The 16,042-nt window shown below is 38.0% G+C and overlaps 1 protein-coding gene across 1 annotated transcript in view; it reads left to right on the plus strand.

Annotated features, from left to right (window-relative positions):
• Positions 1-16,042, plus strand: part of LOC150091450 (exportin-4-like) — a 748,459-nt gene that overhangs the window by 564,353 nt on the left and 168,064 nt on the right. Inside the window, exon 17 of the mRNA XM_090383995.1 lies at positions 9,585-9,878. Coding sequence (XP_090240121.1) covers positions 9,585-9,878 — 294 coding nt within the window. The remainder of the gene's footprint in view (positions 1-9,584; positions 9,879-16,042) is intronic.

Here is a 16,042-nt window from a genome sequence, read left to right on the forward strand (position 1 = left end):
GCACACGCTTCTTGATTAGACCGGGGTTCGAGCCCGTCACCACCAAATACGGAGAATGCGGAAAGGTCAGGGAATAACCACCGCATATTCCCGGAGCAATATGGCCTTAGTTGCTAATGCTCCTAAAAACCAAATAACAAACAAACATCCTTTCTGATAGAATCTTGCTTTATCCCTCACTGGTAGTTATTCAGCACAGCAATGACTTCTTTACTTATATAAACTCTAAAAGGAAGAGGATGAATCAGATTGGTCCACTTGATATCAGTGGTTTGGCTTTAGATGATCATTTTCAGATAGATGCCTAACTAAATGAGTATTTTTCATTTACATTCACACATGAGGAGTAATTCAAGGAGGAGAGGGCCACATGTTTATCGAACTTTAACAGGGAGTTAAATGATTTTGTTAATAACTGAGAGAAAAGTGGAGGAGAAATTGTTGAAGTTAAACATAAGAAAGGTTCCTGGGGTAGATGGGATCTATCCAGTTATATTAAAGGAGGTGGCAAAGGACGTAAGCAAACCCTTAGCTATAATTATGAGAGCATCCTTGGATCAGAGGATGTCCCCACGGACTGGAGATGTGCAAATGTATCTCCAGTTCACAAAGGGGATCAAAGGGTGACACGAGTAATTACAGACCCGTTAGTTTGACTTCTGTTCCAGGGAAAATAATGGAGTCACTGGTTAAAGAAGCATTGTAGGATCATATAGACAAGCCAGCATTAATAATTCAGACACAGCACGGGTTTGTCAAGGTGAAGTCTTGTCTGACCAATTTGATTGGATACTATGATGTGGTCACAAAGGAACTAGATGAAAAAAAATAATTTTGATATTATTATTATTATTATTAGCATTAGCCGTATGCCGCAAGGAAGCCTGAAGCTTATGCTGCACCAGCAAAAAAAAAAAAAAAAAAATTCCCGAGTTATCCTGAGAGAGGGGGGGGGAGAATCATCAAGAAAGAGAAGAATGATGATATCCAGCTCAGGACTCTGGGTGTGCCAAGCCCATACTCACCAGATGTGAGCCCCCGGGGTTAATATCATATACTTGGATTTCAGGAAAGCTTTTGATACTGTTGCACATGGAAGACTACCTACCCTACAAAATGGAGCAGTATGGCATTAAGGGAAATTGCTACAATGGATAAAAGTCCGGTTGATTGGGAGAAGACAGATATTGGTAATCAATGGGTACTTCTCTATGTGGACTAATGTTATTAGTGGTGTCCCTCAGGGTTCAGTGTTGGGCTCATTGTTGTTTTGTATATTTATCAATGATATTGATGAAGGTATATTAAGCTTAATGGAAAAGTTTGCAGATGATACAGAGGTTGGCAGGATTGTTAATAACAGTAATGACAGTATGCTGCTGCAACAGGATCTGGAAAATTTGGGTAGATGGGCTGAGAAGTGGCAACTGAAGTTTAACATTGATAAATGCAAAGTACTGCGTATGGTTAGCAGTAACCCCAGAGAAATGTACCAATACTAGGTGGTAATACATTCAGGGTAGTGGAGAATGAAAGAGACCTGGGGTAATTGTGCAGTTATATATGAAGTTTTCTGAGCAGTGCAGACAGACTGCCAGAGTAGATCATGGGATCTTGTCAGTGATATACAGGAATTTTGTGAGCAGGGATAAGGAGGTGATTATCTCCTTGCAATGATCAGGCCACACCTTGAATACTGCATACAGGTCTGGAAACCTCATTTTAGGAAGGATACAGAGAAGGGCAACAAGGCTGATGAAGGAAACAAAGGGGTGCTCTTATGAAGAAAGACTTAAGTTCTGCAAAATGCAGCTTCTGGAGACTAGGCACCTGTGAGGCAATCTGATTGAGGTGTATAAGGCCTTGAATGGATTGAGCAGGCTCAGTGCTGATGAGATTCTTCCTCTTGCTCAGATTACAAACCTGAGAGGGCATAGATTCAAATTGAGGAAAGTTAGTTGTAGACTAGGTGTGCAGAAGTTTGCCTTTAGCCAGCGGGTAGTTGATTGCTGAAACAAACTTCCATCTGTTGTTGTGGAAGTTGATAGCTTAAATAAATTCAAAGCAGAACTAGACAAACATTTGGAATGTATGGATAAGTGAAATGGGAAGGAGTTTTTTTTTTTTTTTTTTCGCTGATTCTGTATAAACTTGTTTTCTTGCATCATGTGCCTCTGCTAATGCTAAAACTGTTGAAGCCATCTATGTGTAGCATAACTGTTTAGTCTTGTACTGAGGTCTTCAGCCTTCATCTAATTACAGTAGTGGACAAAAATTATTTTTTTGTCATACCCCCGCAACAAAAACATGTGATTCTGGAGGAGATAAACTCGCTGATTCCAAAAATCGTCATGAAAAGTCTATCACCGCCCAGGTGCCTAGTCTCCAGCCACTGCAATTTGCAGAACTTAAGCCTCTCTTGGTAAGAGGATCCCTTCACTTTGATGTGGTTACAAAGGATCTGGATGCAAAAAATAATTTTGATATGATATATTTGGATTTCAGGAAAGCTTTTGACACTGTTGCGCATGGAAGACTATTATACAGATTGGAGCAGAATGGTATTAAGGGTAAGTTGCTACAATGGATAAAAAGCTGGTTGAGTGGGAGAAGACAGAGGGTGGTAATTAATGGGTGCTGCTCTTCGTGGACTAATGTTTTAATGGAGTCCCACAGGGTTCGGTGTTGGGTCCTCTGTTTTGTATATTTATCAATGATATTGATGAAGGCATATCAGGCTTAGTGTCGAAGTTTGCAGCTGATACAAAGGTTGGCAGGGTTGTTAATGAAAGTAATGGCAGTGTGCTACTGCAACAGGATCTAGATAATTTGGGCAGATGGGCTAGGAAGTGGCAACTGAAGTTTAACCTTGACAAATGCAAAGTACTGCATATGGGTAGAAGTAACCCCAGAGAAACATACCAACTGTGAGCTACTACACTTAAGGTGGTAGAAAATGAAAAAGACCTGGGAGTAATTGTGCAGTCAGATATGAAGTTTTCTGAGCAATGCAGACAGGCTGCCAGGGCAGGTCATGGGGTTTTGTCAATAATATATAGGAATTTTGCTAGCAGGAAAAGGAGGTAATTGTCGCTCTGTATAAGGCAGTGGTCTGGAAGTCTCATTTTAGGAAGGATGTAGATTTGCTTGAGCGTGTACAGAGAAGGACAACAAGATTGGTGAGGGGAATGAAGGGATCCTCTTACCAAGAGAGGCTTAAGTTCTGCAAATTGCAGTGGCTGGAGACTAGGCACCTGCACGGTGATCTGATTGAGGTGTATAAGGCCTTGAATGGATTGAGCATGCTGAATTCTGATGGGATCCTTCCACCTGTTCAGATTATGAACCTAATGGGGCACAAATTCAAATTAAGAAAAGACAGATGTTGTATAGATGTGTGGAAATTTGCCTTTAGCCAGCGGGTGGTTAATTGCTGGAACAAACTTCCATCTGTCATTGTGGAAGTTGATAGGTTGAATAAATTTAAGGAGGAACTGGATAGGCATTTGGAGGGAATGGTGTGACTTTTTTTTTTTTTTTTTGCCTTATGCTGCATAAGCTCATACACTTGCTTTCTTGCATCACATACCACCACCACCACCACCACTACTACTACTACATCTACATCAAAAGATGTACTAACGTTTAATGTTAAAAAGGGATTTATACATATAATTCAAGTTTGTAATACAAGTGCGAAAAAATATTATACGTTCTCTATAACTCATTTAACTTCTGAAAAAATACCATAAATCATAGCAAAATAGTTATATTTCAATAATATATAATCAGCATACCTGTAATTGTCCTTAAAAATGTGCTACTAAGGGATTTTTCTCTTGTATTCCTGCTTACTCTCCCTCACAAGGAACCAGCAGTAATCTCCCATCATTACAGGATCCCAATGATCTTGGTAACACTTTTCCATCGTCGAAATATCTTGATGAAACCGCTTCCCTTTTTCATCATTCACGTATCCCAAATTTTTGGGGGAAAATTCTAGATGGGAATGAAGAAAATGAATTTTCAACGATATTTGACAGCCCACATATTTGTAGCACTCAAGTAAATTAGACACCAACACTTCATAGTTTTCTTCTTTCCTATTATCCAAAAAAACCATGTACTACCACTTTAAATGATCACCAAGCTGCCAATTCAACCTCCTTTATCTGGGTTTCAAACACATCATCTTTCAGGAGTTTCCTAATTTGGGGTCCTACGAAAATTCCTTCCTTCCTTAAGTTTGGCATATGTTAAATTAGGAAACACATTTCTCAAGTATGCAAATCTGTTATCTTCTTTATCTAGTCTCTTCATGAAATTTTTCATCAATCCAAGTTTGATGTTCAGGGGTGGAAGAAGAACCCTGTTTGATTGAACTAAATGAATATATTTTACATTGAACAAAAGCCGTTGAACAAAAGCCGAGAATTAGGGTTGAATTTGAAAGTGTCTGCAATTCTGCCCAGACACGATAAGAGGGAGTAGATGATGAGAGCCTTGTCGATCAATTCGGCCCTGGAAAGATTGTGCAAGGCTCAAGGGGTAGAATTTTTTTCAGCCTGGACTGTACTTGTTAACAGGAGAGATTGCTTCTACAGGGATGGGATACACTTAAATAGAAAGGGTGCAAGAATATTTGCTGATGCTATCGAGGCAGTGTTAGGTGGGTCGGAAAACTGCTAGCTTGGGGGGAGACAAAGACCAATAGATTGACAGTAGCCACTGGCAGAGGTGAAAGAGATTCTTGCACTGCTTCTATTAGAATGAGCAGAAGCCTGAAAAACAAGATGCATGGTATTTCAGAGACTGCTGGGAGCCATTGCGGTACAAGTAAACACATGGGTTGTGTTAGGGTAGCTAAGAATAGAAACAGGTGCAGGTATACTTGCGTGTACACCAATGCTAGGAGTTTAGTAAATAAATTTGATGAATTTGAGGTATTGCTCAAAACATCAAAGGCAGATATTGTTGGGATATCAGAGACGTGGTGTCACACAGATATAAGGGATGCAGAAATGCAATTTGGGGAGTACAACGTCTACAGAAAGGATAGACAGGATAGGAAGGGGGGAGGGGTTATGCTATTAGTTAAGAAACACATAAAAACCAAGGAAGTGAAGCCAGCCGACATCGCTGGACAGTGCAGTGTTGAGTCAGTTTGGTGTGACATAAGCATTGGGAGATCAAAATTGAGAGTAGGAGTGTGCTATAGGCCTAATGACTCTGATGAGTATAATAAGGAACTGTACAGGGAAATAGAGTGGGCCAGTAAATCAGAGAGTCTTATAATGGGAGATTTTAATTTCCCAGATATTGACTGGAATTTGGGGGCTGATTACTCACACACTAGCAGGGCTTTTGTGGATTTATTGGATGATTGTTTTCTACATCAGCATGTTCGGGAGGCAACTAGAGGGAGTAATACTCTTGATTTGATTATCAGCAGTGATTCTTCATGCATTAAGAATCTGCAGATAAATGAACCACTAGGTGGCAGTGATTACAGTGTGCTGAAGTGGGATTTACTGAAAGAGGTAACTACCATTAGGGGTAAAGGGAAGGGTTATTGCTTCCGTAAAGGCGACTACGATGGACTGAGACAGTATTTAAATTCTATACAGTGGGACCAACTGATGATGTTACCAACAGCAAATTCAAAATGGGAAGCATTCAAAGAACTTATCTTGGAAGCTACTAGGCTTTACAAACCAACTAAGAAATATTGTTCAAGGTTTAGGCCAAAATGGATGTCAGATGAACTAATGAGGCATATGGCAGAGAAGAAAAATGCATGGGATACTTACAAATTAACACATGACACAGAAGCCTATGATAGATACAAGTTGATATGCAACCAAGTTACAAAGGAGATTAGGCAGGCGAAGGCAGATTACGAGAAATCCTTGGCAAGGGATGCAAAGAAAAACAGCAAAGAGTTCTTTACTTATGTAAACTCTAGAAGGAAGGGGATGAATCAGATTGGTCCACTTGATATTGATGGGTCAACTGTTGATGATCCTGCTCAGGTAGCTAACAAACAAAATGGATATTTTGCATCGACATTCACACATGAGGAGTTATTCAGCAAGGGGAATGCCAGAGGTGTATTCAACTCTAGCAGTAAGCTACAGAATCCTGAAATAACTGGGAGTAAAGTGGAGGAGAAACTGTTGAAGATAAACACAAGAAAGGCACCCGGGGTGGATGGGATCTATCCAGTTATATTAGAGGAGGCAGCAAAGGAAGTAAGCAAACCCTTAGCCATAATTATGAGAGCTTCCTTGGACTCAGGGGAGGTACCCATAGACTGGAAATGTGCAAATGTGACCCCAATTCACAAAGGAGGATCAAAGGCTGACACAAGTAATTATAGACCTGTGAGCTTAACTTCTGTTCCAGGAAAATTAATGGAGGCACTGGTTAAAGAAGCACTGCAGGATCATTTAGACAAGACTTCAGTTATAGCTCAGACACAGCATGGTTTTGTTAAGGGGAAGTCTTGCCTGACCAACTTGATTGGATGCTATGATGCAGTCACAAAAGAACTGGATGCAGGGAATAACTTTAATATTATATACTTGGATCTTAGAAAGGCTTTTGATACTGTTGCACATGGAAGACTGCTACACAAATTGGAGCAGTGTGACATTGGAGGCAAATTGCTGCTATGGATAAAGGGGTGGTTGAGGGGGAGAAGACAGAGAGTGGTAATCAATGGACACTGCTCATCTTGGACTAATGTTATTAGTGGAGTCCCTCAGGGCTCATGTTGGGTCCATTATTGTTTTCTGTATTTATAAATGATATTGATGATGGTATATCAAGCTTAATGTCCAAGTTTGCAGATGATACAAAGGTTGGCAGGGTTGTCAAGGACACTACTGACACTATGCTGCTGCAACAGGATCTGGAAAGGTTGAGCAGATGGGCTGAGAGGTGGCAAATGAAGTTTAACACTGACAAATGTAAAGTACTACACATGGGAAGCAGCAACCCCAGAGCAACGTATCAACTCTGTGGTACTACACTGACAGTGATAGAGAATGAAAGGGACCTGGGGGTGGTTGTGCAGGCAGATATGAAGTTCTCTGAGCAGTGCAGACGGGCTGCAAGAGTAGCTCATGGAGTATTGTCAATGATATACAGGAATTTTTCCAGCAGGGATAAGGAGGTGATTATTCCATTGTATAAGGCAATGGTCAGGCCACACCTAGAGTACTGTATACAGGTCTGGAGGCCTCATTTCAAGAAGGATGTAGAGCTGCTGGAACGAGTACAGAGAAGGGCAACAAGATTAGTGAATGGAACAAAGGGGTGCTCTTACGAAGAAAGGCTTAAGTTTTGCAAATTACAGTGTCTGGAGACTAGGCACCAGCGAGGTGATCTGATAGAGGTGTATAAAGCCTTGAATGGTTTAAGCATGCTCAATGCTGATGGGATTCTTCCTCTAGCTCAGAAAAATCACCTGAGAGGGCATAAATTCAAATTGAGGAAAGACAGATGTAGGATAGACGTGCGGAAATTTGCCTTTAGCCAGCGGGTGGTTGGTTGGTGGAACAGACTGCCATCCCTTGTGGTGGAGGTTGATAGCCTAAATAAGTTTAAGGCTCAGCTGGACAGGTATTTTGAACGAACAGAGGGGTGAAGTGGAAGTGGGTTTTTTTTTTTTTTTTTGGCTGATGCTGCATAAGCTTGCTTTCTTGCATCAAATGCCTCTACTAATGCTAATGCTAACATTACATTGTCCTGTTATGAACTGGTCCTTCTTGTCCCAGTGTTCTTCAACATAATGTTCTTCTGCTGCCCGGTTGTCTCACAAACACAAAAAAAAAAAAAAAAAACAATATTTTGTGACACCACCCCCCCCTCCCCCAAACCAACAAGCCAACCAATAATATTAAGATCACTACATAATGTTCGAACCATAATCCTGGTATTTTTTAGCATCTATAACCTTTGACATTCTTTAAGTTGAACTGAATGAAACAGGAACTGATGGAAATTTATTGCCATTATGAAGCAAAACTGCTTTTACACTTAATTTTGAGGCATCTATGAATAAATGCCATTCATCTGACTTATGCATGCCACCTAGTTATTTCAGAAGTCCAATAGTGTCTTTGCAAAAACACATACTGTCTTCTGTAGCAAAATATTTTTAAAACTTTTCATGTGTGTTTCAAAACACTGAAATCTTTGTTCCGGCTGCAAGTATATTTCACTGCTATAACCTAGAACCTACTTGGAAAACCTTAGCACAGCCTACAAAAATCCTCACCAAAAACACTGTGTGCTCTCTTCAGGTAAATTGTTGCATCGGAATTTGAACCTAAAAACCATAGATAGAAGTCGGATTATGTTTATCACAAGAAAACCGGCAATCGATTCTAGCAATTGAGGCCAGAATCGATTGCTAAAATGAAGAGAATTAACTTATATCTGTTAAAATAAATCAGCATGTCATACATTACTGGCTAGATTATGTGAAATTGGCATATAATTCCCTCTATATTTAATAACTGTGATATGATGTGAAACTATTGTGGCAATTTTTGAAATCTACGCATAAAAATTGGTTAAAACAGCATTTAAGTTCTTGGAGGTAAAAATTGTGTTGGCTAGTGTTATATTTCTTTCTTAATATTCTAATGTTATTTATGCTTTCTCTCCATAGCTCCTGTAATTTTAATTATTGACTATTGATATCCACACAATTTATGTATTTTTTAGCTCCTGTAAACCATTCTGGCCTTGGCCATGCAGGCCTAAGGTGAATATCTTCTTTGTTCATTCTTATATCATTTGTTCTAATAGTTCTTCTACAGATGCATTATTCATAATTTCTCTGCAATACCATTTTTCCTGAAAAAATTGCACCAACAGGCACTTTACAAACTTCCCGCATGTTTTGGCATTCCTTTCTGTATTGCTTGTCAGTTGTCCTTTCTAAATTTCAGCACTCTCTGCATTTTGGAAGGGTGGAAGGCAAGTACATAAAGGTAGTTTACAAAACAATACAGGCCTATGATAACTGCTGTACATCAGCCAGGATTTGGCTCATGAATTGAAAAATATAAATAAATAATCTTTACTGCAATAGTGTTGGATACATGGGAGTGCTGTAAATGTATGATCTTTATACAATCCATATATAACATACTCACCAGAAATTGGTAAGTCTCTCCATCTGGATTCTCTGGGAAGTCAGCCAGTAAATGCAGATGGAGAGTGGTAAAAGGGGTGACTTAGCAAAATGGCCACACGTCTTGATTTCTGAAACTTGTAGAAAGAATTCAGCAGATGGGTCAGAAACAGAAATTTATATCTGGTGATTTCTAGATAAAAGAAGTACAGTCTGCAATTGATATACTGTTAGTAAAGTAGTAGGTTTGGAATAACTAAAAATAATTAAAAGAGTAATCAATTTGGGTTAACTAAGAATAATTAAAGGTACTTACCTATCATAAAAATATAAATAATTAGTTTAATTATTATATTCATAGTCTTTTAAAGTTATGTTTCAGATGTTTTATAAGAGTAGTGAATTTATGTGATCCAGTGTTTTCAATTTTCTACAGCTTTTCAGTCCACTTCAGAAAAAGCTCAGTGCCATTATATATAGAAAAGATTTTCATCTTGCTTTTCATACAAAAGAGGTAAAATCTGACTTACTGGATCTTCTAGAATGCTTTGTTGGGGTGGCCGATGGCTGTACCATTCAAAACTTGGACTACTTCTTGCCCTTCGGTAATTCCCTAATGGACGAATTGGTGAAATTAATAGATATGTATCATAACTACAGAGATGTTATTGGAATGATTTTCCAATTTTTTTGTACTGTAGCAAAAAGAATTCTGTGCTTCCTCACAAAGGTAAATATTTATTTTTTTTAACATCATAATTTGATATACCTTCTTTTAAACTATCAGTTATTTTGCAAAGTTTTCTTAGGTCCAGCCTGTAGAGATCTATTAATAGGTTGTTATTAGCATATACAAAGTTATTAATGAAAAATATTAATATATGTCAGCTCATAGATTCAGGCTTCAGATTTTGAAATTAATGTGCTAAATGTGTTTATTTTGAAATATAGTAATCTTCCAGTTTATGATCATCGTGCATTTTTCAGATATGGTTTGTAAATCCAAAGTTTTTAAATTGGTAATGATTATTCTGTTTCTGCGTATATATGTAATGATTGTAATGCCAAAAAGAAAAAAAAAAACACTACTCTCATTTTTGTTTCCCAGTGCTTGTGTCACACCAAACTGACTGACTCAACTTTGAACTGGCCACCCATATCATGTGAGTGTACTGTTTTAGCTTCTGAGTGCTTCTTCACCAAGAGCATAATTCCCCTCGTCTTGTCTGGCCTTTCTGTACATGCTATAGTCACCATATTCAAATTCTGCATTCCTTTGTCTGAGTGGTACCATGTCTCTTATACCCTATAGTAATTGCTTGACCGGTAATCACCACTTCAAATTCATCACATTTATTTACTACTAATTATACAAATTCTACTCCTAGAATTTATATACCCATATATACATGCAGATGTTATTGCACTTATTAACTATAACAGCCATGTATTTGCTTGTTCCACGAGAACCCAAGTAGACTTAGTAATTCCTGACACTTTGCTGTCCAGGCTGTTCCAGTAGATGAAGTGCAAGAATCACTTTTGCCTCTACCTGCTGTGTATCTCCCCACCCACCCACAAACTAGCAGTTTTCCAGCCCACCTATCACTGGCTCAGTAGCATCTGCAAATATTTTATTATCCCTTATCTTTAATAATAAGATTATGTAGAAACAAGTTGTCTAGGTAGCCCAAAAACCAGCTGCCACTAGTGAATGACAAATCTATAAGTTCCAGTCTGTGTCTGGATAGCAAAAGTTCCCCATAACAAGACATTCTGATTTGCTTGCCCACTCCATTTGCATAAGTAGTAGCTGATTATCCTATTTAATTTATTAATGATGTCTGTAGCACCCATACTCTTGATTCACTCTTTACACCACATAAAAACAATTCATTGTTATTCTAGCATTTCTCATCCAATGGATATACTTATTTTGAATAAGAAGCATGATCACTCTGCACCTTCTGTCATATCTATCTTTCTGATGGTGACCCGACATTGCATTTTTCTGGGATTGCCTTGATTTTGGGTTCCCAAAAAAAGTTTAGTTTTGGGGCCACTATTTTGTCCTTTTTCTTATGTAAAGCTATTTTTCTGTAAACTAAGTACATATAATTAAAATTAATAATATACTAGGGGGCTCTGCCCCCTGCTCGCTTCGCTCACCAACCCCCATGCTTACTTCTTTTGCATGGCCTTAGACCGAGGTCTTTTACTCTTTACACATAACTTTGGTTCAAGGAAGTTGGAATCAGGGAATTTAAGGAAGAAAACTTTAGAGCTAAGAGATGGTTTTTATTGTTACAAAACAGATCTCATCTCAATTCATAATGCATCTTTGAATACAGTGGTCTTTATATGTTTAGGTCCTTTGCTGGCCCATTGTATGCCTATACCAACCTTGCTTGTGGATCTTGAAAGAGCTACATATAGTTGTCCGAGACTGAATATGAAGTCTCTGGAATCAACCATGGACAATCTGACGTAGTCAAAAGTCTGGCCCTGTGACCTATTTATCGTCATTGCGAATGCTACTCTGACAGGGAACTGGAGTCTCTTCAGAACGAAAGGCATATCCGTGTCCCCTCTCATATCTAAGGTGATCCTAGGAATATGAACGGTCTCTTTTCTTGTCGCTGGTGGGGATCTTGCAATGGAGAATTGTTTTTTGTATCCACATTACGATCAGGAAGGTTCTGTTACACAACCCATCTGATAATATGCAGAGATTCCTGATGAGCATCTCCAAACAGCCCTCTTTTAACTTTAGATCATGAGGTGGAAGTCCAGAATGGGTCAGACCACTGATGTATTCCAGGCAATATTGCAGAGAAACGTTTTTGTTGTTGCCAGATTCATCTCCACCGAGACAGAGCACCTCGTCGATTGAAAGACATCATATGGCCTCGCTAAGAAGATTTGCGATCACTTTATCATTCCGTCTTCTCGCATCTTCATTCCTAGAAGCAAGGATGGCCCGTTTACTGATATCTTCTGTAGTGAGACTGCACGGATATAAAGTCTGTATCACGTCATCAAAAATCAGGTCACCAGTGATCCAATTCCTTGATCCTATTCTCGCCTACGTCCAGAAGCCATCTTGTCAAACCTCCTCCTAATCTGCCTCTCATGTTTATCATCAGTTTATATGTTTTTAAACACAGCCATAAATAACTGTTCTTTAAACAACTTTCATATATTTGCCTCCTCCCTCCCTTTTTTACCACAGGTAACACTTGCCTGAAATTTCCACCCAATATAAAAAGATTGCCTGCGAATGGAATGTCAGTATCGAAAACATCTCTAATGGTGCTGTCGATCATCTCCAACGCTTGCTGAGGGAACATGGGAGCTTCATCCCATATGATGACTTGTATAAGACACACCTGTCGAAACACACAAATCGATATCTAATCAGGAAATGATCTATGTAATGCATGTGCAATATTGTTGCATCCAAAAGAGAAGAACTAAAATATTTACAAACTATACAAATATTTAAAATATTTACAAAATTTACAAAACTATATACAAATATACAAAATCGGGTCCCTTCATCAGCTGACATTACAATGGAACATCAAATGATGCCGGACGTGTTTATGTATTGGACAGTGAAACACGTGCACAAGATTGGTGAACATTATGGAGGCTTGAATAAGTGATGTAATTGCCAGCCCTCTTCTCACATTGGCTTGAATAAATATCACTAGAAGGAAAACTTTTTTTGATGTATAGAGAGATAATTTTGTTAAATTTATGTGAGAATTAACATTATTGTAATAAAATTGCAATAATGTTAATTGCAGTAAACACGCATTGTAATAAATTGTAATAAACACACATTTTACATGTAGCATTGTCAAAACACGAGCATGTTATGTAATAAAACATCAGTAGAAACTGTGTTTGCCTGTTTGTATGCTACTTATTTACTTTATCATAGTGTTATCATTTTAAAAATAATCAAGAAAAGCAGAAGCATTTTATAATTATTGATGAAATAGCATATCAGATATCTTATTTTCTTTCCCCATTCAGTAATTTGCAAAATGTGCTTATAAAGAAAAATATACAAAAGAATGGACATCAAGCAAAAAAGATCATATTGATGAAGAAATTGGTATAGTATATGTGCCAGAATTTTTAAATGCAGTGAAACCAATATTGGCATTTTTCTGGGATTGCTAAACAGTTTAATTTCTCTAATACACAGCTTAGAAACATTATTTAAAAGAGTCAAACCATTTATTTGGTTATAAGGAATACACCTACTGTATGACTTCAGATTGAACACTGAAAGCATAAATACATGTGCAGAGTGTAATTAGGATCCATGAAAACAAAAAAGTACTACAATTATATGAAGTTAGGACTATCTTAGACTTTTTGAGTGATTCACTGTCAACATGATTCCTACCTGCATAATGAATGCAATGGTCTTAACGCTCACGTCAAAGCAAACTTTGCCATTGTAATGAGTTCCCATAGTATTTCACTATCTTCAACAAATAACATTACCAAAAGATTAATCTGTCATTTATTTAAAAGTTATGATTTTAATGTAGGGGTAAAACAGATTAAAATTTTTCTCGACAAAGAGAAGAAAATATCGAAAATGCTTGCAGACAGGAAAGAAAAGTAAGCATGAGACAAGAGACAGCTCATTTGAAATAGAATGCAGTACTCCGTTATTGGTCTGATTTCAAGCAAATCTTTTGAGGAAATGGCATATTAACCTTCAAGTGGTGCCATTTTTTTGAAAGTAGTGCATGGACAAAAAAATGGCTTTGTGAAATGGTTAATTTGCCATTTACTTACAAGAGATGTTTGAACCTGGGCTTGCTGTTTTTCATTGGTACCTTTAGCATTTGCTATTTGTTCCATTGCTTAACTTAATGCACTTTGAAGAACACAACCACTGTAACATGATTGTGTACAACTTATGATATGCAGATCACCTTTTAGAGGGAAGCAGTCACGGTAAATTGCAATACTACATCATGGATCTATATGCTTTGACATGTATGCAGTTGACTTGGTTTCATGCATGTCAAAGCATTTGTTTACTATTTTATGAAATTAATTTAACATTGCTGATATTAGGATTCCCTAGAAAAGCCAAAGAAGTAAAAATCACAGTGATCCAGCTATAAAAACCATGGCTTTTATAGCTGGATCACAGCAATGTCATGATTTTTCTTTTTCAGAGTGCATTTTGTGCAACGTATTTCATCCCCAAAATTTTTTTTTTGTGGTTTCAACTCTGAAAATCTGTTCACATTAGTTTTTCCTATATAAATTCTACTTATCATATTCAAATTTTGCAACTAGCATATCTGAATTGTGCCAAGGTACCAAATTGGAAAAATGGCGCAATTCTGAAGTGTATTTATAAATTTGAATGCTACCAGATCTGTGGGAGAAGATATGACATAGAGTGGGACATGCATTAATATATGCTTCGGACACAGCATGGTTTTGTTAAGGGAAAGTCTTGCCTGACCAATTTGATTGGATACTATGATGTGGTCACAAAGGAACTAGATGCAAAGAATAACTTTGATATCATATATTTGGATCTTAAAAGGCTTTTGATACTGTTGCACATGGAAGACTGCTGAAAAAATTGGAGTAGTGTGGCATTGGAGGCAAATTGCTGCTATGGATAAAGGGATAGTTGAGTGGGAGAAGACAGAGAGTGGTAATCAATGGACACTGCTCATTGCGTACCAATGTTATTAGTGGAGTCCCTCAGGGTTCAGTGTTGTGTCCATTGTTGTTTTCTGTATTTATAAATGATATTGATGATGGTATATCAAGCTTAATGTCCAAGTTTGCAGACGATACGAAGGTTGACAGGGTTGTTAAGGATACTAGAGTACACTGCTGCAACAGGATCTAGAAAAGTTGAGCAGATGGCCTGAGAGGTGGCAAATGAAGTTTATCATTGACAAATGTAAAGTATTACATATGGGAAGCAGTTTTTTTTTTTTTTTTTTATATGTGAACCCCAAACACGAGAGGTATTAGAACCTATAGTACTTAGTACCGTGCTTGGGTTGGAGGTTGAGAAGACGAAAGAAGATATTTGTTGACATTGGACTTGAACTTCTGTAGATTGTAATTTTCAGGAAATACGTATGAAGGAAGGTTGTTCCAGAAAACGGCAGTTGAATGAATAAATGAGGAAGATGAAAAGTTGGTTCTGTGAGTTTGGAGTTGGACAGTAAATGGATGTTGGCTGGTGGCGGCACGAGTTCGGACTGTTTTGAAAGAGAGAGCGGAAATTATAGAAGGCAATTCAGAAGAACAGTGCCCATGGAAGTATCTGTAAAAGAGGCATGTAGCAGAAACAGAATGTCTACGAGAAAGCGAGTTGAGAGACTCTGTTAGAGATGAATCATTAATTAACCTAACTGCCCTCTTCTGAATGGAATCAAGAAGCCTGAGAGAGGTTTTGGGGACACCACCCCAGATGTGGGAACAATATTCCATGGCAGAGCGGATTTGCGATTTATACAGAGTGAGCAGCTGTTTGGAAGAAAAGTAAAGCCGAGAGCGAAAGAGAAAACCAAGTTTTTTAGATGCAGAAGAAGCAATATTTGTAACGTGCTTGTGCCAAGAGAGATTAGAAGTCAGGGTAATCCCCAAAAGAGATATATCATTTTGCCTAAAAATCGGAGTGTCACTAAAGATAAGTATAGGAGCAGAAGAATCCTTTTTTGCAAGATATAAGACAAGACTGAGTTTTAGAAGGGTTGAAATCAACTAAGTTGTCTTTGCCCCACTGGAGAATTACCTGAAGATCGGCATTTAAGGAATTGGTAGCAGATTTTCGAGAAGTTGAAGCTGATTGAGCAGGACAAGGTTTCTCAAAATGGAAATTGG

This window comes from Mastigoproctus giganteus, chromosome 1 (genome assembly GCF_048544385.1).
Source record: "Mastigoproctus giganteus isolate SK-2022 chromosome 1, ASM4854438v1, whole genome shotgun sequence".
Classification (NCBI taxonomy): Eukaryota; Metazoa; Arthropoda; class Arachnida; order Uropygi; family Thelyphonidae; genus Mastigoproctus; species Mastigoproctus giganteus.